This window comes from Oncorhynchus gorbuscha, unplaced genomic scaffold (genome assembly GCF_021184085.1).
Source record: "Oncorhynchus gorbuscha isolate QuinsamMale2020 ecotype Even-year unplaced genomic scaffold, OgorEven_v1.0 Un_scaffold_865, whole genome shotgun sequence".
In the NCBI taxonomy this organism is placed as follows: domain Eukaryota; kingdom Metazoa; phylum Chordata; class Actinopteri; order Salmoniformes; family Salmonidae; genus Oncorhynchus; species Oncorhynchus gorbuscha.
The window spans coordinates 72485-97785 of NW_025745849.1; the positions used below are offsets into that span (position 1 = coordinate 72485).

At 46.7% G+C, this 25301-nt stretch overlaps 2 protein-coding genes across 2 annotated transcripts; one reads left to right on the plus strand and one right to left on the minus strand.

Annotated features, from left to right (window-relative positions):
• Positions 1-5133: 5133 nt before the first annotated feature.
• On the minus strand, positions 5134-13798 carry LOC124020603 (39S ribosomal protein L46, mitochondrial-like). Its single transcript, XM_046335842.1, has 4 exons — positions 13491-13798; positions 8847-9051; positions 6022-6192; positions 5134-5658 (listed from the first exon to the last, which is right to left on the minus strand). Exons 1-4 carry the CDS (start codon positions 13749-13751, stop codon positions 5309-5311), a joined length of 987 nt encoding a protein of 328 aa, XP_046191798.1. The 5' UTR covers positions 13752-13798; the 3' UTR covers positions 5134-5308.
• A 233-nt stretch (positions 13799-14031) lies between these two features.
• On the plus strand, positions 14032-23649 carry LOC124020608 (28S ribosomal protein S11, mitochondrial-like). Its single transcript, XM_046335845.1, has 6 exons — positions 14032-14403; positions 15576-15680; positions 20569-20667; positions 20721-20733; positions 21501-21566; positions 23242-23649. The coding sequence occupies exons 1-6, from the start codon at positions 14318-14320 to the stop codon at positions 23347-23349; spliced, it is 477 nt and encodes a 158-aa protein (XP_046191801.1). The 5' UTR covers positions 14032-14317; the 3' UTR covers positions 23350-23649.
• The last annotated feature ends 1652 nt before the right edge of the window (positions 23650-25301 follow it).

Below are 25301 nucleotides of genomic sequence, written 5' to 3' on the forward strand. Positions count from 1 at the left end.
TCCCTCTATCTCTCTCTTTCTCTATGGTCCCTTTCCTTCTCCCAGCTGTCCCTCATTCTCCTCTAACGACCTCGTTTACTCTCTCACACCTGTTCCATCTTTTCCCTCTGATTAGGTCTCTATTTCTCTCTCTATTTCTGCTTCTGTCTTTGTCGGATTCTCGTTTGCTTCGCCCTTGTTCTGTCCTGTCGTAATCTGCCTCTTCATTAGATGCTGCGTTTGATCAGGTGCCTCTGTCCTCTACGGCCCGCGCCTACCCGGAGGGACCTGCAGTCTGTTGCCGCTAGCCCTGCTATTCTCCTCTACTGCTAGAAGGGGACTAGTCTACCGATATATCTGAAGAGGATTTATGTTTTCCCTGTGTTTGAACATTAAAAGACTCTGTTTCTGTTAAACCGCTTTTGGGTCCTCACTCACCTGCATAACAGACTAGGTGCTGACCGAACATAATCGCATGGTGTGCTTTCGTCGTAAAGCCTTTTTGAAATCAGACACTGTGGTTGGATTAACAAGAAGATTATTATATATAATCATAATAATTATATAATAATTATATATATAATATTATCTTTAAAATGGTGTAAAATACTTGTATGTTTGAGGAATTTTAATTATATTATATATTATTATTATTATATATTATATTTTAATTATGAGATTTTGATTGAGGAATTTTAATTATGAAATTTTTGTTGTTTGAATTTGGCGCCCTGCACTTTCACTGGCTGTTATCAAATTGATCCCGTTAACGGGATTTCAGCCAGAGGAAGTTGTTAAAGACATTAGAAGAAGACAAATGTATGTTACCAATTGAACAACATCTACTGCATTGTAAACCAATGTTAAAGATTACATAGCTGGCCATATATAGATTTTTATTTTACCTTTATTTAACCAGGCAAGTCAGTTAAGAACAAATTCTTATTTTCAATGACGGCCTGGGAACAGTGGGTTAACTGCCTGTTGGACTAGCAACCTTCCGGGTTACTAGTCCAACGCTCTAACCACTAGGCTACCCTGCCGCCCCTGAGGGCCCAGGATGGACAGAATCAGTGGATCTCTCTCTCATCCCCTGGCTCAGCACTGAATTATGAATTAACAGCCCCTGTTTATGAGGTGAGAGGTCATTTAAATTTAATTTGGAAAGGGATTGTGTTAGGAGTGTCTTGCTCAGCAACCTCACAACAACTAATATCTCCTTCGGGTCATATGTAAACACTATAATATACAAGTAAATAAAGATGGATCCATGCACTCTACCTCCTTCTGGTAATAGCACTAAGTATGAATCCCAAATGGCACCCTATTCCCTGTATAGTGCCCTACTTTAGACCAGGGTCCATTGGGTAGTAGTGCACTATATAGGGAATAGAGTGCCATTTTGGATGCACACCTATGAGATGTTAAGAGGTCTACTCAGTACCATCGTTGACAGAGAGAGAGATAATATTGGGAAGCATTAACTAAGGAAAGCCCTTGGAAGAAGTGCTTACAGTGGAGTTTTTAGAAACAGACTGTTTACATCTTGCATAAACTGTGGTTCTGCAGCTTTCGAAAAGTGGAGTTGGGCGTACAAGGGTAGTTAGGATGTATAATCATTTAGTTAGGGTAGTTATGGTATATAATCATTTAGTTAGGGTAGTTATGGTATATAATCATTTAGGTTAGGGTAGTTATGGTATATAATATTTTAGTTAGGGTAGTTATGGTATATAATCATTTAGGTTAGGGTAGTTATGGTATATCATCATTTAGTTAGGATGTATAATCATTTAGTTAGGGTAGTTATGGTATATAATCATTTAGTTAGGATGTATAATCATTTAGTTAGGGTAGTTATGGTATATAATCATTTAGGTTAGGGTAGTTATGGTATATAATCATTTAGTTAGGATGTATAATCATTTAGTTAGGGTAGTTATGGTATATAATCATTTAGGTTAGGGTAGTTATGTATATAATCATTTAGTTAGGATATAATCATTTAGGTTAGGGTAGTTATGGTATATCATCATTTAGGTTAGGGTAGTTATGGTATATAATCATTTAGTTAGGATGTATAATCATTTACGTTAGGGTAGTTAGGGTATATAATAATTTAGTTAGGGTAGTTCTGAGTTCTGTCCTACTATCCAGGTCTGTACCCAAACAATTTGAACTTCTACTTCTAAAAATCCACCTCTCTAAAAACAAGTCTCTCACCGTTGCCGCCTGCTATAGACCACCCTCTGCCCCCAGCTGTGCTCTGGACACCATATGTGAACTGATTGCCCCCCATATATCTTCAGAGCTCGTGCTGCTAGGCGACCTAAACTGGAACATGCTTAACACCTCAGCCATCCTACAATCTAAGCTTGATGCCCTCAATCACACACAAATGATCAATGAACCTACCAGGTACAACCCCAAAGCCTTAAACACGGGCACCCTCATAGATATCATCCTAACCAACTTCCCCTCTAAATACACCTCTGCTGTCTTCAACCAAGATCTCAGCGATCATTGCCTCATTGCCTGCATCCATAATGGGTCAGCGGTAAACAACCTCCACTCATCACTGTAAAACGCTCCCTGAAACCCTTCAGCGAGCAGACCTTTCTAATCGACCTGGCCGGGGTATCCTGGAAGGATATTGATCTCATCCCGTCAGTAGAGGATGCCTGGTTATTTTTTTTTAAATGCCTTCCTAACCATCTTAAATAAGCATGCCCCTTTCAAGAAATGTAGAACCAGGAACAGATATAGCCCTTGGTTCCCCCCAGACCTGACTGCCCTTAACCAACATAAAAACATCCTATGGCGTTCTGCATTAGCATCGAACAGCCCCCGTGATATTCAACTTTTCAGGGGAGTTAGGAACCAATATACCAGGGATGTTCTCTGTTTAGTGAGTCCTCCAGATCAGAGGCAGTAGGGATGACCAGGGATGTTCTCTGTTTAGTGAGTCCTCCAGATCAGAGGCAGTAGGGATGACCAGGGATGTTCTCTGTTTAGTGAGTCCTCCAGATCAGAGGCAGTAGGGATGACCAGGGATGTTCTCTGTTTAGTGAGTCCTCCAGATCAGAGGCAGTAGATTACCAGGGATGTTCTCTGTTTAGTGAGTCCTCCAGATCAGAGGCAGTAGGGGGATGACCACAGTAGGGTTATCTTGATAAGTGTGTAAATTGGACCATTTTCCTGTCCTGCTAAACATTGAAAATGTAACAAGAACTTTTAGGTGTCAGGGAAAATGTATATTATTTTCTTTAGCAATATAGTGAAGTAAAAGTAAAAAATATAAATATTAAACTAAAGTACAGATACCCTTAAAAAACTACTTAAGTAGAACTTTAAAGCATTTTTAGTGAAGTACTTAACACCAGTGGAAAAGGGGATATTTCTAGCATTAGTGAAAGGACAGTTGAATCTGAGAGGGTCAAAGTGCATCACAATGTTCTCTGGGCCTAATATACAGTTGTGTCTAACAGATGTGAGAATGACAAACATATTAATCTTCAACGTCTGCTGCCTCAGTGTCTTTATGTGGCTGGAAGGGGTGCCTACTGGCGGCCTACTGGCGGCCTACTGGCGGCCTACTGGCGGCCTACTGGCGGCAGAGAAGTCAGGCGCAGTTTAATCATAAAAACAATCGGAAACAGAACAATCAAAACCCACACCAGAATAACGTGTACAATCACTTACAAAATAAACGGATAAGGACATGGGGGGAACAGAGGGTTAAATACACAACACGTAATGATGGAATTGAAACCAGGTGTGTGGGAAGACAAGACAAAACAAATGGAAAATGAAAAGTGGATCGATCGGCTAGAAGACGGGTGACGCCAACCGCCGAACGCCGCCTTAACAAGGGGAGGAACCAACTTCAGAGGAAGTCGTGACAATGGCTGTGTTCTTAGGCAAAATTGTGAGTGAGCCCACTCCCTTGGCTGAAAAGCAACCCCACACATGAATGTTCTCAGGATGCTTTACTGTTGGCATGACACAGGACTGATGGTAGCGATCACCTTGTCTTCTCCGGACAAGCTTTATTCTGGATGCCCCAAATAATCGGAAAGGGGATTCATCAGAGAAAATGACTTTACCCCAGTCCTCCCTGTATCTTTTGCAGAATATCAGTCTGTCCCTGATGTTTTTCCTGGAGAGAAGTGGCTTCTTTGCTGCCCTTCCTGACACCAGGCCATCGTCCAAAAGTCTTCGCCTCACTGTGCATGCAGATGCACTCACACCTGCCTGCTGCCATTCCTGAGCAAGCTCTGTACTGGTGGTGCCCCGATCCCGCAGCTGAATCAATTTTAGGAGACGGTCCTGGCACTTGCTGGATTTTCTTGGGCGCCCTGAAGCCTTCTTCACAACAATTGAACCGCTCTCGCTGAAGTTCTTGATGATGATAAATGGTTGATTTAGGTGAAATTTTACTGGCAGCAATATCCTTGCCTGTGAAGTCCTTTTTGTGCAAAGCAATGATGAAGGCACGTGTTTCCTTGTAGTTAACCATGATTGACAGAGGAAGAACAATGATTCCAAGCTCTACTTTCCTTTTGAAGCTTCTAGTCTGTTATTCGAACTCAATCAGCATGACAGAGAGATCTCCAGCCTGGTCCTCGTCAACACTCACACCTGTGTTAACGAGAGAATCACTGACATGATGTCAGCTGGTCCTTTTGTGGCAGGGCTGAAATGCAGTGGAAATGTTTTTTGGGGGATTCAATTCATTTGCATGGCAAAGAGGGACTTTGTAATAAAATGCAATTCAACTGATCACTCTTCATAACATTCTGGAGTATATGCAAATTGCCATCATACAAACTGAGGCAGCAGACTTCGTGAAAATGTATATTTGTGTCATTCTCAACTTTTGGCCACGACTGTAGAGACGCTCTCTGACCAGTCTCTGGCTCACTACTGCCATCTAGTGGACAGGACAATACACTGTTCTGACCAGCCTCTGTCTCACTACTGCCATCTAGTGGACAGGACAATACACGGTTCTGACCAGCCTCTCCTGTCTCACTACTGCCATCTAGTGGAGAACAGGAAAATACACTGTTTGCATAGAACAACACACAGGCAAAGAGACTAGCTTTCTATCCTCTGGGATATAGGCCCACAGACAACACTGAATGGTTTATATGTTGGAACAAATTATAAACTTTAATCATCTTATACACCAAGTGGACAGGAGAAAACAACAGTTGCTGTGACAGAAATATGACTTCCAGGACTCAACGAGGACGTTTCTAAAAAAGACATCCGTAACCTCTCATCACATCTTCTCCATCAGCTCTCATCTTCTCCATCAGCTCAATCACAGGTTGAGGATGAAGCGGTCAACCTTCTCCAAGTAAGGTGGCTTCAGGTATTCCTGCAGTTCAGTCTTCTTCACCCACAGGAAAGGTTCTTTCTGATTGGCTGAACCCGCGGACAGGAAAGGTTCTTTCTGACTGGCTGAACCAGAGGACAGGAAAGGTTCTTTCTGATTGGCTGAACCAGCAGTCAGGAAAGGATCTTTCTGACGGGCTGAACCAGCGGACAGGAGAGCTTTGAAAAAGAAGACCTTGGCTCCCACGCAGCGCTCTGTCCGGACCTCTTTGGGGAATGCGTACCTGTACACTCCACAGGGGGTGTTGCCAAGGAACGTAGCCTTGAAATCAGCCTCTGGAACCAAGAACAAACTTGGCGTTAGAACGGAGTTGGAGAACACAGAATGTAGAGTCTTTACTGATGTACCAGTACAGTGTTGAGGTGAAGGGCTCTATCATGATACAGAACTAGAATAGTTAGATATAGAGCCCTGATCAATAATATTGATTAGATCTTCTGCTAAAGCATGTGCCAGCTAGATATTTCTGGAATCTTCCAGAGTCCAGCACTAGAGAAGGTGTTGGAAACCTGATGGAAATGTCTGACAGAGGAAACACTGCATCCCCCAAATTGTCCCCCTAATTCAGAGCACTACTTTTGACCAGGGCCTATAAAGTAGTGCACTAGATAGGGCTCCAGTACCACCACACAGCTGACCTGGCAGGCTGCAGAGGCCTCTCTCTGCTGTCTGTCGGAGAGTCTCCCCTGCCTCCCACTGGGCCTGAGGGAGCAGCCAGATGGTCTCTTTACCGACAGTCTGCTGGACCAGCAGGACCAGGCTGTCTCCTAGACACCTCTCCACTGAGTCCAGCGGTGTCCCACCTACATCTGAAGCACAGAGTTACAGGTCAGTTTGACAGTCTGCAGGACCAGGCTGTCTCCTAGACACCTCTCCACTGAGTCCAGCGGTGTCCCACCTACATCTGAAGCACAGAGTTACAGGTCAGTTTGACAGTCTGCTGGACCAGGCTGTCTCCTAGACACCTCTCCACTGAGCCCAGCGGTGTCCCACCTACATCTGAAGCACAGAGTTACAGGTCAGTTTGACAGTCTGCTGGACCAGGCTGTCTCCTAGACACCTCTCCACTGAGTCCAGCGGTGTCCCACCTACATCTGAAGCACAGAGTTACAGGTCAGTTTGACAGTCTGCTGGACCAGGCTGTCTCCTAGACACCTCTCCACTGAGCCCAGTGGTGTCCCACTTACATCTGAAGCACAGAGTTACAGGTCAGTTTGACAGTCTGCTGGACCAGGCTGTCTCCTAGACACCTCTCCACCGAGCCCAGTGGTGTCCCACCTACATCTGAAGCACAGAGTTACAGGTCAGTTTGACAGTCAATGTATTTTCCTAATATCACCGACTGTGTTGACTGATAACTACCTTGAGGGAAAATGTTGTTACTACGACTGAGCTGTTGTCCCACCCAGCTATCTGGAGATGACTGCATTAACTGTAGGACTCTATGGATAAAGCACTGTGTCACTGTTAGTCTCCACCTGTTGTTTATGAAGCATTTCACTGTTAGTCTCCACCTGTTGTTTATGAAGCATTTCACTGTTAGTCTCCACCTGTTGTTTATGAAGCATTTCACTGGTTAGTCTCCACCTGTTGGCCATGAAGCATTTCACTGTTAGTCTCCACCTGTTGTTTATGAAGCATTTCACTGTTAGTCTCCACCGGTTGTTTATGAAGCATGTCACTGTTAGTCTCCACCTGTTGTTCATGAAGCATTTCACTGTTAGTCTCCACCTGTTGGCCATGAAGCATTTCACTGTTAGTCTCCACCTGTTGGTCGTGAAGCATTTCACTGTTAGTCTCCACCTGTTGTTTATGAAGCATTTCACTGTTAGTCTCCACCTGTTGACATGAAGCATTTCACTGTTAGTCTCCACCTGTTGATATGAAGCATTTCACTGTTAGTCTCCACCTGTTGACATGAAGCATTTCACTGTTAGTCTCCACCTGTTGATATGAAGCATTTCACTGTTAGTCTCCACCTGTTGACATGAAGCATGTCACTGTTAGTCTCCACCTGTTGTTTATGAAGCATTTCACTGTTAGTCTCCACCTGTTGATATGAAGCATTTCACTGTTAGTCTCCACCTGTTGACATGAAGCATTTCACTGTTAGTCTCCACCTGTTGTTTATGAAGCATTTCACTGTTAGTCTCCACCTGTTGTTTATGAAGCATTTCACTGTTAGTCTCCACCTGTTGTTTATGAAGCATTTCACTGTTAGTCTCCACCTGTTGACATGAAGCATTTCACTGTTAGTCTCCACCTGTTGGCCATGAAGCATTTCACTGGTTAGTCTCCACCTGTTGATATGAAGCATTTCACTGTTAGTCTCCACCTGTTGGTCATGAAGCATTTCACTGTTAGTCTACACCTGTTGGTCGTGAAGCATTTCACTGTTAGTCTACACCTGTTGGTCGTGAAGCATTTCACTGGTTAGTCTCCACCTGTTGGTCATGAAGCATTTCACTGTTAGTCTCCACCTGTTGGCCATGAAGCTTTTCACTGTTAGTCTCCACCTGTTGTTCATGAAGCATTTCACTGGTTAGTCTCCACCTGTTGGTCATGAAGCATTTCACTGGTTAGTCTCCACCTGTTGGTCATGAAGCATTTCACTGTTAGTCTCCACCTGTTGTTCATGAAGCATTTCACTGGTTAGTCTCCACCTGTTGATATGAAGCATTTCACTGTTAGTCTCCACCTGTTGGCCATGATGCATTTCACTGTTAGTCTCCACCTGTTGTTCATGAAGCATTTCACTGTTAGTCTCCACCTGTTGTTTATGAAGCATTTCACTGTTAGTCTCCACCTGTTGTTTATGAAGCATTTCACTGTTAGTCTCCACCTGTTGTTTATGAAGCATTTCACTGTTAGTCTCCACCTGTTGTTTATGAAGCATGTCACTGTTAGTCTCCACCTGTTGTTTATGAAGCATTTCACTGTTAGTCTCCACCTGTTGTTTATGAAGCATTTCACTGTTAGTCTCCACCTGTTGTTTATGAAGCATTTCACTGTTAGTCTCCACCTGTTGTTTATGAAGCGTGTCACTGTTAGTCTCCACCTGTTGTTTATGAAGCATTTCACTGTTAGTCTCCACCTGTTGATATGAAGCATTTCACTGTTAGTCTCCACCTGTTGACATGAAGCATTTCACTGTTAGTCTCCACCTGTTGTTTATGAAGCATTTCACTGTTAGTCTCCACCTGTTGACATGAAGCATTTCACTGTTAGTCTCCACCTGTTGTTTATGAAGCATTTCACTGTTAGTCTCCACCTGTTGGTCATGAAGCATTTCACTGTTAGTCTCCACCTGTTGATATGAAGCATTTCACTGTTAGTCTCCACCTGTTGATATGAAGCACGTGACCAATAACATGTGATTTATTATTTGATTTGTTCCTAATGTTTTGTCGAGTCAGTGCATAGGGAATAGGGTGCCATGAAGGACAACCTCTCTGACTCCTACCTCTGTCTCTGAGAGCAGGTTGGAAGTGTTTGAGTTTCTGTTCCCAGGTGTCCTCCTGGTCCTGAGCGGTGATGGTCTCCTGGCCACCGTAGTCTGCCTCCTCCTCATCTGAATCATAGTTGTCTGCCTGTTTACGAGTCATACGTTCTGAGTCCTCAAGGAGCCTCTGTTCATGATCCGACAGCAAGCTTCTCTCCAGCTCCATCTGGGATTAGGATATCACAGAAACGTCACCCTCTCAACCCCTAGGATATCACAGAGACGTCACCCTCTCAACCCCTAGGATATCACAGAAACGTCACCCTCTCAACCCCGAGGATATCACAGAGACGTCACCCTCTCAACGCCGAGGATATCACAGAGACGTCACCCTCTCAACCCCGAGGATATCACAGAGACGTCACCCTCTCAACCCCTAGGATATCAGAGACGTCACCCTCTCAACCCCTAGGATATCACAGAGACGTCACCCTCTCAACCCCTAGGATATCAGAGACGTCACCCTCTCAACCCCTAGGATATCAGAGACGTCACCCTCTCAACCCCTAGGATATCAGAGACGTCAGCCTCTCAACCCCGAGGATATCACAGAGACGTCAGCCTCTCAACCCCGAGGATATCACAGAGACGTCACCCTCTCAACCCCGAGGATATCACAGAGACGTCACCCTCTCAACCCCTAGGATATCACAGAGACGTCACCCTCTCAACCCCTAGGATATCACAGAGACGTCACCCTCTCAACCCCTAGGATATCACAGAGACGTCACCCTCTCAACCCCTAGGATATCACAGGGACGTCACCCTCTCAACCCCGAGGATATCACAGAGACGTCACCCTCTCAACCCCGAGGATATCACAGAGACGTCACCCTCTCAACCCCGAGGATATCAGAGACGTCACCCTCTCAACTCCTATGATATCACAGAGACCCTCTCAACCCCGAGGATATCACAGAGACGTCACCCTCTCAACCCCTAGGATATCACAGAGACGTCACCCTCTCAACCCCTAGGATATCACAGAGACGTCACCCTCTCAACCCCGAGGATATCACAGAGACGTCACCCTCTCAACCCTAGACACCAATATCACTAGACAACTCGACACCAACATCACTAGACACCTAGCCTACAGCTAGACACCAACATCACTAGACACCAACATCACTAGACACCAACATCACTAGACACCAACATCACTAGACACCAACATCACTAGACACCAACATCACTAGATACCTAGCCTACAGCTAGACACCAACATCACTAGACACCAACATCACTAGACACCAACATCACTAGACACCAACATCACTAGACACCAACATCACTAGACACCAACATCACTAGACACCAACATCACTAGACACCAACATCACTAGACACCTAGCCTACAGCTAGACACCAATATCACTAGACACCAACATCACTAGACACCAACATCACTAGACACCAACATCACTAGACACCAACATCACTAGACACCAACATCACTAGACACCTAGCCTACAGCTAGACACCTAGCCTACAGCTAGACACCTAGTCTACAGCTAGACACCTAGCCTACAGCTAGACACCAACATCACTAGACACCTAGCCTACAGCTAGACACCAACATCACTAGACACCTAGCCTACAGCTAGACACCAACATCACTAGACACCTAGCCTACAGCTAGACACCAACATCACTAGACACCTAGCCTACAGCTAGACACCAACATCACTAGACACCAACATCACTAGACACCTAGCCTACAGCTAGACACCAACATCACTAGACACCAACATCACTAGACACCAACATCACTAGACACCAACATCACTAGACACCTAGCCTACAGCTAGACACCAACATCACTAGACACCTAGCCTACAGCTAGACACCAACATCACTAGACACCTAGCCTCAGCTAGACACACCTACAGCTAGACACCAACAGCTAGACACCAACATCACTAGACACCAACATCACTAGACACCAACATCACTAGACACCAACATCACTAGACACCTAGCCTACAGCTAGACACCAACATCACTAGATGCCTAGCCTACAGCTAGACACCAACATCACTAGACACCAACATCACTAGACACCTAGCCTACAGCTAGACACCAACATCACTAGACACCAACATCACTAGACACCTAGCCTACAGCTAGACACCAACATCACTAGACACCTAGCCTACAGCTAGACACCAACATCACTAGACACCTAGCCTACAGCTAGACACCAACATCACTAGACACCAACATCACTAGACACCTAGCCTACAGCTAGACACCTAGCCTACAGCTAGACACCAACATCACTAGACACCAATATCACTAGACACCTAGCCTACACCTAGACACCAACATCACTAGACACCAACATCACTAGACACCTAGCCTACAGCTAGACACCAATATCATTAGACACCAACATCACTAGACACCTAGCCTACAGCTAGACACCAATATCACTAGACACCAACATCACTAGACACAGCTAGACACCAGCATCAGCTAGACACCAACATCACTAGACACCAACATCACTAGACACCAACATCACTAGACACCAATATCACTAGACACCAACATCACTAGACACCAACATCACTAGACACCTAGCCTACAGCTAGACACCAACATCACTAGACACCAACATCACTAGACACCAACATCACTAGACACCAACATCACTAGACACCAACATCACTAGACACCAACATCACTAGACACCAACATCACTAGACACCAACATCACTAGACACCAACATCACTAGACACCAACATCACTAGACACCAACATCACTAGACACCTAGCCTACAGCTAGACACCTAGCCTACAGCTAGACACCAATATCACTAGACACCTAGCCTACAGCTAGACACCAATATCACTAGACACCAACATCACTAGACACCAACATCACTAGACACCAACATCACTAGACACCAACATCACTAGACACCAACATCACTAGACACCTAGTCTACAGCTAGACACCAACATCACTAGACACCAACATCACTAGACACCAACATCACTAGACACCTAGCCTACAGCTAGACACCTAGCCTACAGCTAGACACCTAGCCTACAGCTAGACACCTAGCCTACAGCTAGACACCTAGCCTACAGCTAGACACCAACATCACTAGACACCTAGCCTACAGCTAGACACCAACATCACTAGACACCTAGCCTACAGCTAGACACCAACATCACTAGACACCTAGCCTACAGCTAGACACCAACATCACTAGACACCTAGCCTACAGCTAGACACCAACATCACTAGACACCTAGCCTACAGCTAGACACCAACATCACTAGACACCAACATCACTAGACACCTAGCCTACAGCTAGACACCAACATCACTAGACACCAACATCACTAGACACCAACATCACTAGACACCAACATCACTAGACACCTAGCCTACAGCTAGACACCAACATCACTAGACACCAACATCACTAGACACCTAGCCTACAGCTAGACACCTAGCCTACAGCTAGACACCTAGCCTACAGCTAGACACCAACATCACTAGACACCAACATCACTAGACACCTAGCCTACAGCTAGACACCAACATCACTAGACACCAATATCACTAGACACCTAGCCTACACCTAGACACCAACATCACTAGACACCAACATCACTAGACACCAACATCACTAGACACCAACATCACTAGACACCTAGCCTACAGCTAGACACCAACATCACTAGACACCTAGCCTACAGCTAGACACCAATATCACTAGACACCAACATCAATAGACACCAACATCACTAGACACCAACATCACTAGACACCAACATCACTAGACACCAACATCACTAGACACCAACATCACTAGACACCAACATCACTAGACACCAACATCACTAGACACCAACATCACTAGACACCTAGCCTACAGCTAGACACCAACATCACTAGACACCAACATCACTAGACACCAACATCACTAGACACCAACATCACTAGACACCAACATCACTAGACACCAACATCACTAGACACCAACATCACTAGACACCAACATCACTAGACACCAACATCACTAGACACCAACATCACTAGACACCAGCCTACAGCTAGACACCAACATCACTAGACACCAACATCACTAGACACCAACATCACTAGACACCAACATCACTAGACACCAACATCACTAGACACCAACATCACTAGACACCAACATCACTAGACACCTAGCCTACAGCTAGACACCAATATCACTAGACACCAACATCACTAGACACCAACATCACTAGACACCTAGCCTACAGCTAGACACCAACATCACTAGACACCAATGCATCCAAATCCATCCAACAAGTAAATTAATGCCAGTAGGCCTACAGTTGACTCTTTTTGGTTCGAAGCATTTGCATAGGCCTACATTATTTTAGGTTCATGTGCCGATGAGGACTGTTTTTTAATTAAATGTTACTCCTGAACTAGTCTTGGAAGTTGATTGGTTGAATATGTGTAGAGTGCAAGGCTTGAAGCAAAGACCTGCATTGGCCTGCACATCCACTTCAGGACCGCGGTCAGCAAACCACCTCTGACTATTCACTGGTGACAACAGCCATTGACATGTGAATGGAAACACATTTACCTGATGCATGAGCTCAGCGAATTGGTCTTCGATCGGGTTCCGGTCCTGTGATATGACAGGCAGCCTCTGGAGACACACCGCCCCGTACAGCTTCCATGGCGACGCGACGCTTTCCGTGTTACTTCCGGTCTGAGTCGCAGCTCGACAAGCGGAACCGAGAGAAATGTGACGAACTCCTGTATGTTTTAGCCCTGTCCGTCTGACGTTTGTAATAAATTGCCATAAAGGGCGATTCGCCATCCTCGAGCAGGGCGCTGCCATCTTGATTCTCCAGTTTCCACCCACAATCCTCTGCGAAGAAGGGAGAGATTATGCTACGGAAAAAGGGGTAGAGGAAATAGAAGATAAATGTAGTTTGAAATATAAAATATTTAACATTGAGATAATTCATTGAAACATATTTTTTTATTGATCTTAGATACATTTAGTGTAGAAATAAAAAAAGTTTATGCATAAGATTTTAGAACAAAATATTTTCTAATCATTCGCTCCCCCACATTATTAATAATGTACTATTCCAGGAAACGCGTCATACTAAATGGCTCGTCGCTAGTTACTACAATCACAAAGTCAAAAACACCGTCTATTTCTACAATATACCTTCTTAAAATATGTTTTAAACCTAGCCACACTGCTAACCGTATGCCTATCCTAACCTTGAATTAAGACCAAAAAACACATTTATGTTGTCATGAATCTTTACGATATAGCCCATTTTTGACTTTGTGACTGTGCTGTCTATTGGAAACCTCCTCAATGTCACACATGTTGTTGTGTAACGCTGGTTGACTTGTTGGTTTCTAGTAGCTAAATCATATTAGCTAATCATGTATAAGTTAAACTGTATATTATCTAAGTCTGTCAGGAGTGCCTGCCAACAGGTTGCTGGTTCCTTCAATGCAGGAGGCTCAATGTAAGTATCTCGTTTTTTATACGAAATCCCATGCATGCAATTGACAGCTAGATAGATAACATTATTTTATGATGCTAGTTGTAGTCTAGTACTTTAAACTAGACAAAGACCTTTGCCGATTTAATTATACTGCCAGTTTGCTACATTTCATTCAACCTATCAGCTACCTTGTTATCTATCTATACCAAACAAAATTATAAACGCAACATGATTTTACTGAGTTACAGTTCATATAAGGAAAATAGTTAATTGGAACACATGAATTATTCCCTAATCTATGGATTACGGGGCAGGGGTGCAGCCATTTATTCATTTTTTAAATAAATTGGTTGTGCAGTGCAATCACGCTCCTGTGATGGCAATTAAACTGTCCTGTCCCATCTGGACAAGAGGACTATGCATGTAAGAATGCTGTTCTTTGACTATAGCTCAGCATTCAACACCATAGTACCCTCCAAGCTAATCGTTAGGCTCCAGGCCCTGGGTCTCAACCCCGCCCTGTGCAACTGGGGCCTGGACTTCCTGGCGGGCCACCCCCAGGTGGCGGAGTTAGGAAACTCCACCTTCAATTCGCTGATCCTCAACACAGGGGCCCCACAAGGGTGGGTGCTCAGCCCCCTCCTGTACTCCCTGTTCACCCATGACTGTGTGGCCACGCCTCCAACTCAAAAAGCTTCGTGATATGCCACACCTGTCAGGTGGATTATCTTGGCAAAGAAGAAATGCTCACTAACAGGGATGTAAAAACAAATTAGCTTTTTCTGGGATTGTTTATTTCAGCTCATGAAACCAACACCTTCACATGTGGTGTTTCTATTCCTGTTCACTAGATGATCTGGGCAGTTACTGGACTGTCTCAACATGAACCGGTTGATTTATCAACACTTGTTAGCCAGTTGTGGAACCAGCGGTCTGCAGAGAGCAGTGTGCTGATTGGTTTATTCTCTGTTATAGTTGTGGAACCAGCGGTCTGCAGTGTGCTGATTGGTTTATTCTCTGTTATAGTTGTGGAACCAGCGGTCTGCAGTGTGCTGATTGGTTTATTCTCTGTTATAGTTGTGGAACCAGCGGTCTGCAGAGAGCAGTGTGCTGATTGGTTTATTCTCTGTTATAGTTGTGGAACCAGCGGTCTGCAGAGAGCAGTGTGCTGATTGGTTTATTCTCTGTTATAGTTGTGGAACCAGCGGTCTGCAGAGAGCAGTGTCCTCCAGTGCTGTCACGTTGCAAGAGGATGTCAGTGTCTCAGCCACACCTGGGAAAATACCCAAAGACTTCAGGTAACACTAGCTCTGACTAGGTGGCATTCTGCCTTCTCTCTACAGCTCTCAGCCATTCTGCCTTCTCCCTACAGCTCTCAGCCATTCTGCCTTCTCCTTACAGCTCTCAGCCATTCTGCCTTCTCTCTACAGCTCTCAGCCATTCTGCCTACAGCTCTCAGCCATTCTGCCTTCTCCTTACAGCTCTCAGCCATTCTGCCTTCTCTCTACAGCTCTCAGCCATTCTGCCTTCTGCCTACAGCTCTCAGCCATTCTGCCTTCTGCCTACAGCTCTCAGCCATTCTGCCTTCTGCCTACAGCTCTCAGCCATTCTGCCTTCTCCCTACAGCTCTCAGCCATTCTGCCTTCTCCCTACAGCTCTCAGCCATTCTGCCTTCTCCTTACAGCTCTCAGCCATTCTGCCTTCTCTCTACAGCCCTCAGCCATTCTGCCTACAGCTCTCAGCCATTCTGCCTTCTCCCTACAGCTCTCAGCCATTCTGCCTTCTCCCTACAGCTCTCAGCCATTCTGCCTACAGCTCTCAGCCGTTCTGCCTACAGCTCTCAGCCGTTCTGCCTACAGCTCTCAGCCGTTCTGCCTACAGCTCTCAGCCAATCGCTTCGCTCACAACAGGCTCATGTGAGCTACAATCCCAACTCTGTGTCATCAGCGAGAAACAATCCTTCAAAATAAAAGTCCATTTTGCCCAGATCCATCCAGCAAAACTATAATTCAGCTCCACTTCCTGAGTTTCGGTGACACACAGGTGTACAGAGCATTCTAGATAGCTAATTAACATTGCCTTCTCCCTACAGCTCTCAATCATTCTGCCTTCTCCCTACAGCTGGGCCATCTACGATGTAAGACTCTCCTACCAACTGGACATTAAACAAACTGGGCCATCTACGATTACTTTATCCTATCCTAGGTATTCCTTAAAGAGGTGGGGTTTCAGGTGTCTCCGGAAGGTGGTGATTGACTCCGCTGTCCTGGCGTCGTGAGGGAGTTTGTTCCACCATTGGGGGGCCAGAGCAGCGAACAGTTTTGACTGGGCTGAGCGGGAACTGTACTTCCTCAGTGGTAGGGAGGCGAGCAGGCCAGAGGTGGATGAACGCAGTGCCCTTGTTTGGGTGTAGGGCCTGATCAGAGCCTGGAGGTACTGAGGTGCCGTTCCCCTCACAGCTCCGTAGGCAAGCACCATGGTCTTGTAGCGGATGCGAACTTCAACTGGAAGCCAGTCGAGAGAGCGGAGGAGCGGGGTGACGTGAGAGAACTTGGAAAGGTTGAACACCAGACGGGCTGCGGAGTTCTGGATGAGTTGTAGGGGTTTAATGGCACAGGCAGGGAGCCCAGCCAACAGCGAGTTGCAGTAATCCAGACGGGAGATGACAAGTGCCTGGATTAGGACCTGCGCCGCTTCCTGTGTGAGGCAGGGTCGTACTCTGCGGATGTTGTAGAGCATGAACCTACAGGAACGGGCCACCACCTTGATGTTAGTTGAGAACGACAGGGTGTTGTCCAGGATCACGCCAAGGTTCTTAGCGCTCTGGGAGGAGGACACAATGGAGTTGTCAACCGTGATGGCGAGATCATGGAACGGGCAGTCCTTCCCCGGGAGGAAGAGCAGCTCCGTCTTACCGAGGTTCAGCTTGAGGTGGTGATCCGTCATCCACACTGATATGTCTGCCAGACATGCAGAGATGCGATTCACCACCTGGTCATCAGAAGGGGGAAAGGAGAAGATTAATTGTGTGTCGTCTGCATAGCAATGATAGGAGAGACCATGTGAGGTTATGACAGAGCCAAGTGACTTGGTGTATAGCGAGAATAGGAGAGGGCCTAGAACAGAGCCCTGGGGGACACCAGTGGTGAGAGCGCGTGGTGAGGAGACAGATTCTCGCCACCCCACCTGGTAGGAGCGACCTGTCAGGTAGGACGCAATCCAAGCGTGGGCCGCGCCGGAGATGCCAAACTCGGAGAGGAGGATCTGATGGTTCACAGTATCGAAGGCAGCCGATAGGTCTAGAAGGATGAGAGCAGAGGAGAGAGAGTTAGCTTTAGCGGTGCGGAGCGCCTCCGTGATACAGAGAAGAGCAGTCTCAGTTGAATGACTAGTCTTGAAACCTAACTGATTTGGATCAAGAAGGTCATTCTGAGAGAGATAGCGGGAGAGCTGGCCAAGGACGGCACGTTCAAGAGTTTGAGAGAAAAGAAAGAAGGGATACTGGTCTGTAGTTGTTGACATCGGAGGGATCGAGTGTAGGTTTTTTCAGAAGGGGTGCAACTCTCGCTCTCTTGAAGACTGAAGGGATGTAGCCAGCGGTCAGGGATGAGTTGATGAGCGAGGTGAGGTAAGGGAGAAGGTCTCCGGAAATGGTCTGGAGAAGAGAGGAGGGGATAGGGTCAAGCGGGCAGGTTGTTGGGCGGCCGGCCGTCACAAGACGCGAGATTTCATCTGGAGAGAGAGGGGAGAAAGAGGTCAGAGCACAGGGTAGGGCAGTGTGAGAGGGTTAGAGGCAGATGCTTGGTATTTAGAGTGGTAGAAAGTGGCTTTAGCAGCAGAGACAGAGGAGGAAAATGTAGAGAGGAGGGAGTGAAAGGATGCCAGGTCCGCAGGGAGGCGAGTTTTCCTCCATTTCCGCTCGGCTGCCCGGAGCCCTGTTCTGTGAGCTCGCAATGAGTCGTCGAGCCACGGAGCGGGAGGGGAGGATCGAGCCGGCCTGGAGGATAGGGGACATAGAGATTCAAAGGATGCAGAAAGGGAGGAGAGGAGGGTTGAGGAGGCAGAATCAGGAGATAGGTTGGAGAAGGTTTGAGCAGAGGGAAGAGATGATAGGATGGAAGAGGAGAGAGTAGCGGGGGAGAGAGAGCGGAGGTTGGGACGGCGCGATACCATCCGAGTAGGGGCAGTGTGGGAAGTGTTGGATGAGAGCGAGAGGGAAAAGGATACATGGTAGTGGTCGGAGACTTGGAGGGGAGTTGCAATGAGGTTAGTGGAAGAACAGCATCTAGTAAAGATGAGGTCGAGCGTATTGCCTGCCTTGTGAGTAGGGGGGGAAGGTGAGAGGGTGAGGTCAAAAGAGGAGGAGTGGAAAGGAGGAGGCAGAGAGGAATGAGTCAAAGGTAGACGTGGGGAGGTTAAAGTCGCCCAGAACTGTGAGAGGTGAGCCGTCCTCAGGAAAGGAGCTTATCAAGGCATCAAGCTCATTGATGAACTCTCCGAGGGAACCTGGAGGGCGATAAATGATAAGGATGTTAAGCTTGAAAGGGCTGGTAACTGTGACAGCATGGAATTCAACGGAGGCGATAGACAGATGGGTAAGGGGAGAGAGAATGACCACTTGGGAGAGATGAGGATCCCGGTGCCACCACCCCGCTGACCAGAAGCTCTCGGGGTGTGCGAGAACACGTGGGCGGACGAAGAGAGAGCAGTGGGAGTAGCAGTGTTATCTGTGGTGATCCATGTTTCCGTCAGTGCCAAGAAGTTGAGGGACTGGAGGGAGGCATAGGCTGAGATGAACTCTGCCTTGTTGGCCGCAGATCGGCAGTTCCAGAGGCTACCACCAGATTAGGGTGGCCGCGGCCACGCGGTGTGGAGCGTTTGTATGGTCTGTGCAGAGAGGAGAGAACAGGGATAGACAGACACATAGTTGACAGGCTACAGAAGAGGCTACGCTAATGCAAAGGAGATTGGAATGACAAGTGGACTACACGTCTCGAATGTTCAGAAAGTTAAGCTACGTAGCAAGAATCTTATTGACTAAAATGATTAAAATGATACAGTACTGCTGAAGTAGGCTAGCTGGCAGTGGCTGCGTTGTTGACACTACACTAATCAAGTCGTTCCGTAGAGTGTAATAGTTTCTACAGTGCTGCTATTCGGGGCTAGCTGGCTAGCTAGCAGTGTTGATTACGTTTGCGTTAAAAGAACGACAATAGCTGGCTAGCTAACCTAGAAAATCGCTCTAGACTACACAATTATCTTTGATACAAAGACGGCTATGTAGCTAGCTATGTAGCTAGCTACGATCAAACAAATCAAACCGTTGTACTGTAATGAAATGAAATGAAAATGTGATACTACATGTGGAGCGAAGCGGAATGCGACCGGGTTGTTGAGTTCTATTCAGAAGACGTTGGCTAGCTGTTGGCTAGCTAGCAGTGTCTCCTACGTTAAGGACGACAAATAGCTGGCTAGCTAACCTCGGTAAATTAGGATAATCACTCTAAGACTACACACTCTAAACTACACAATTATCTTGGATATGAAGACAGCAAAGACAACTATGTAGCTAGCTAACACTACACGAATCAAGTCGTTCAGTTGAGTGTAATAGTTTCTACAGTGCTGCTATTCGATAGACGTTTGCTAGCTGGCTAGCTGCTGGGCAGATGTAGACTACGTTAGAACGACGAATTACGATAATTACGCAATTATCTTTGATACAAAGACGGCTATGTAGCTAGCTAAGAAGAAATTGCTAAGATTAGACAAATCAAACCGTTGTACTATAATGAAATGTGATGAAATGTAATGAAAAGTTATACTACCTGCGGACCGAAATGCGGATGCGACTGCTCGCTCCAACCCGAAAGTTGGGGACATTAAACAAACTGGGCCATCTACGATGTAAGACTCTCCTACCAACGGGACATTAAACAAACTGGGCCATCTACGATGTAAGACTCTCCTACCAACGGGACATTAAACAAACTGGGCCATCTACGATGTAAGACTCTCCTACCAACGGGACATTAAACAAACTGGGCCATCTACGATTTTAAGACTCCTACCAACGGGACATTAACTAGTAATATCTTATGTTTCACCGAGACGTGTCTACAACAGTCTTTGCTCAATATTGTCACGTTTCCAACAGTTTTCCCATGTTTCTTCCTCCTCTCTAAGTCACCTCCCCCCGATGCCTGGCCAGGACAGTGTGCTGAGATGGGCTGGGAAGAAGTACGAGGAGTTGCCAATAGCACATATCAAAGCCACATATAACAAGTAAGCTGACAGACAGTGATGTGAATAACTGATATATTAATGTCCCCCTCCAGTACACATGTCCAGGTGATATATATATATTAATGTCTCCCTCCAGGTGTATGTCTCCCTCCACATGTCCAGGTGATAAATATATATTAATGTCTCCCTCCAGTATGTCTCCCTCCACATGTCCAGGTGATATATATATTAATGTCTCCCTCCAGTACACATGTCCAGGTGATATATTTATATTAATGTCTCCCTCCAGTACACATGTCCAGGTGATATATATATTAATGTCCCCCTCCAGTACACATGTCCAGGTGATATATATATATATTAATGTCTCCCTCCAGTACACATGTCCAGGTGATATATATATATATTAATGTCTCCCTCCAGTACACATGTCCAGGTGATATATATATTAATGTCTCCCTCCAGTACACATGTCCAGGTGATATATATATTAATGTCTCCCTCCAGTACACATGTCCAGGTGATATATATATTAATGTCTCCCCTCCAGTACACATGTCCAGGTGATATATATATATTAATGTCCCCCTCCAGTACACATGTCCAGGTGATATATATATATTAATGTCCCCCTCCAGTACACATGTCCAGGTCCAAGATGAGAACATCGTGTGGAACCATGGAAACATCAATAGTCCCCTCCATGTAAACATGTCCAGGTGATATATAGATCATGTAGTATCTGTCTGGCTCAGACAAGAACACAGAGACATCTTATCTCCACTAGATGGCACTAGAGCCTAAAACAAACTGGCAAAAAGGTGATTTGTGTTTCCTGATGAATGGTCTTGTATTCTTCTCCTCCTGGGCAGAAGGCCACAGCGGTGGGGGTGACGTTTGTTCGCGTGTTGGTGAAAGGTCTGGGTCCTGGACGCTTGGTGAGAACCTTCTGATGAAATGCAGAATTCATACCGTAGAGATAGTGTTCACATGATGCATCTCCCCACTCTGAGGTTACCCCAGCAGTTTGCCAGCAGCAGACCACCCTGTATCCCAGCAGTTTACCAGCAGCAGACCACCCTGTATCCCACTGTGTTAACCAGCAGCAGACCACCCTGTATCCCAGCATCTCACCAGCAGCAGACCACCCTGAAAATATAGATCCCACTGTGTTAACAGCAGCAGACCACCCTGTATCCCACTATGTTAACCAGCAGCAGACCACCCTGTATCCCACTAGATGTTAACCAGCAGCAGACCACCCTGTATCCCACTATGTTAACCAGCAGCAGACCACCCTGCATCCCACTGTGTTAACCAGCAGCAGACCACCCTGTATCCCACTGCTGGCTTTAACCAGCAGCAGACCACCCTGTATCCCACTGTGTTAACCAGCAGCAGACCACCCTGTATCCCACTGTGTTAACCAGCAGCAGACCACCCTGTATCCCACTGTGTTAACCAGCAGCAGACCACCCTGCATACCACTGCTGGCTTTAACCAGCAGCAGACCACCCTGTATCCCACTGTGTTAACCAGCAGCAGACCACCCTGTATCCCACTGTGTTAACCAGCAGCAGACCACCCTGCATCCCACTTTGTTAACCAGCAGCAGACCACCCTGCATCCCACTGTGTTAACCAGCAGCAGCACCCTGTATCCCACTGTGTTAACCAGCAGCAGACCACCCTGCATACCACTATGTTAACCAGCAGCAGACCACCCTGTATCCCACTATGTTAACCAGCAGCAGACCACCCTGTATCCCACTGTGTTAACCAGCAGCAGACCACCCTGCATACCACTGCTGGCTTTAACCAGCAGCAGACCACCCTGCATCCCACTATGTTAACCAGCAGCAGACCACCCTGCATCCCACTATGTTAACCAGCAGCAGACCACCCTGCATCCCACTGTGTTAACCAGCAGCAGACCACCCTGCATCCCACTGTGTTAACCAGCAGCAGACCACCCTGCATCCCACTGTGTTAACCAGCAGCAGACCACCCTGTATCCCACTATGTTAACCAGCAGCAGACCACCCTGCATCCCACTATGTTAACCAGCAGCAGACCACCCTGCATCCCACTATGTTAACCAGCAGCAGACCACCCTGCATCCCACTATGTTAACCAGCAGCAGACCACCCTGCATCCCACTATGTTAACCAGCAGCAGACCACCCTGCATCCCACTATGTTAACCAGCAGCAGACCACCCTGCATCCCACTATGTTAACCAGCAGCAGACCACCCTGCATCCCACTGCTGGCTTTAACCAGCAGCATACCACCCTGTATCCCACTATGTTAACCAGCATACCACCCTGCATCCCACTGCTGGCTTGTTTCTGAAGCTAAGCAGGGTTGGTCCTGGTCAGTCCCTGGATGGGAGACCAGATGCTGCTGGAAGTGGTGTTGGAGGGCCAGTAGGAGTCACTTTTTCCTCTGGTCTAAAACAATTTCCCAATACCCCAGGTCATTGCTTTAAATTTGAATGTGTTCTCAGTCAATTTACCTGGTTAATTAAACATCTGGTTTTGAATGTCAGAATCTTGTAGAGATGAGGAAAAGACGTTTTGACTCGGTTCTGATGCATTTCTCTCTTGTGTGCAGTCTGCCATCAAGGGTCTGACCATGGGAGGATTGGAGGTTGTGTCCATCACAGACAACACCCCCGTACCACACAATGGTTGTCGCCCTCGCAAGGCTAGAAGAATATGAACAGGACCGTACCATCATGGACTGCAGGGGTCCAGCAATCTGTCTTGTAACATGGTTAATGTTGTTGTTGTATGAAGACAATTTTTTTACTGTTAATACTTGTACATGCAGAAATGTTTAAAACATTCAGGGCCTGTTTCCCAGACACAGATTCATCCCTGGACTGAAAAACAAGTTCAATGTTCAATCTGCAGTCCAGGACTTAATCTGGGGAACTGGCCCTGAATGAATGTACCAACACAGCTAGTAACAGATAGAAAATGATTCATCGATGTTTATTAAATCCATATACACCCAAACCCCTGTACAACATGTTATAAATACAAGGCTTCCTGCAGGAGAGAACCTGGTCAGATCAGTCCATTTACAGTACCAGGAGAGAATTTCCACATTTTAGTCCATCGGGAGAGAACCTGGTCAGATCAGAGCAGGAGAGAACCTGGTCAGATTAGTCCAGAACCAGAACCTGGTCAGATCATTCGGGAGAGAACCTGGTCAGAGTCCATCAGAACCTGGTCAGATCAGTCCATCGGGAGAGAACCTGGTCAGATTAGTCCATCGGGAGAGAACCTGGTCAGATTAGTCCATCGGGAAGAACCTGGTCAGATTAGTCCATCGGGAGAGAACCTGGTCAGGTCCAGCGGGAGAGACCTGGGATCAGTCCATCGGGAGAACCTGGTCCAGAACCTGGTCAGTCCATCAGAACCTGGTCAGATTAGTCCATCGGGAGAGAACCTGGTCAGATCAGTCCACCAGGAGAGAACCTGGTCAGTCCATCAAGAACCTGGTCCAGTCCAGGAGAGAACCTGGTCAGATTAGTCCATCGGGAGAGAACCTGGTCAGATCAGTCCAGCAGGAGAGAACCTGGTCAGATCAGTCCATCGGGAGAGAACCTGGTCAGATCAGTCCAGCAGGAGAGAACCTGGTCAGATCAGTCCATCGGGAGAGAACCTGGTCAGATTAGTCCATCGGGAGAGAACCTGGTCAGATCAGTCCAGCAGGAGAGAACCTGGTCAGATTAGTCCATCGGGAGAGAACCTGGTCAGATCAGTCCATCGGGAGAGAACCTGGTCAGATCAGTCCATCGGGAGAGAACCTGGTCAGATTAGTCCATCGGGAGAGAACCTGGTCAGATCAGTCCAGTCCAGGAGAGAACCTGGTCAGATCAGTCCATCGGGAGAGGACCTGGTCAGAAGTCCATCGAGAGAACCTGGTCAGATCAGTCCAGCAGGAGAGAACCTGGTCAGATTAGTCCATCGGGAGAGAACCTGGTCAGATTAGTCCATCGGGAGAGAACCTGGTCAGATCAATCCACCAGGAGAGAACCTGGTCAGATCAGTCCAGCAGGAGAGAACCTGGTCAGATTAGTCCATCGGGAGAGAACCTGGTCAGATCAGTCCAGCAGGAGAGAACCTGGTCAGATCAGTCCATCGGGAGAGAACCTGGTCAGATTAGTCCATCGGGAGAGAACCTGGTCAGATCAGTCCATCGGGAGAGAACCTGGTCAGATCAGTCCATCGGGAGAGAACCTGGTCGGATCAGTCCATCGGGAGAGAACCTGGTCAGATCAGTCCATCGGGAGAGAACCTGGTCAGATCAGTCCATCGGGAGAGAACCTGGTCAGATCAGTCCACCAGGAGAGAACCTGGTCAGATTAGTCCATCGGGAGAGAACCTGGTCAGATTAGTCTAGCAGGTTTGTCACTATAACTAACATGAGGTGAACAACCAAAACATGCAGTTTTACAGAAACTCTGTTCATCAACTAGTCAACCTGGTTCCATCAAGGTGTACTGATATGAGGGGTCAAACGTTATAGACCATGCTGACTTCCTGGTTCCATCAAGGTGTACTGATAGGAGGGGTCAAACATTACAGACCATGCTGACTTCCATCAAGGTGTACTGATAGGAGGGGTCAAACATTACTAACCTGTTTCCATCAAGGTGTACT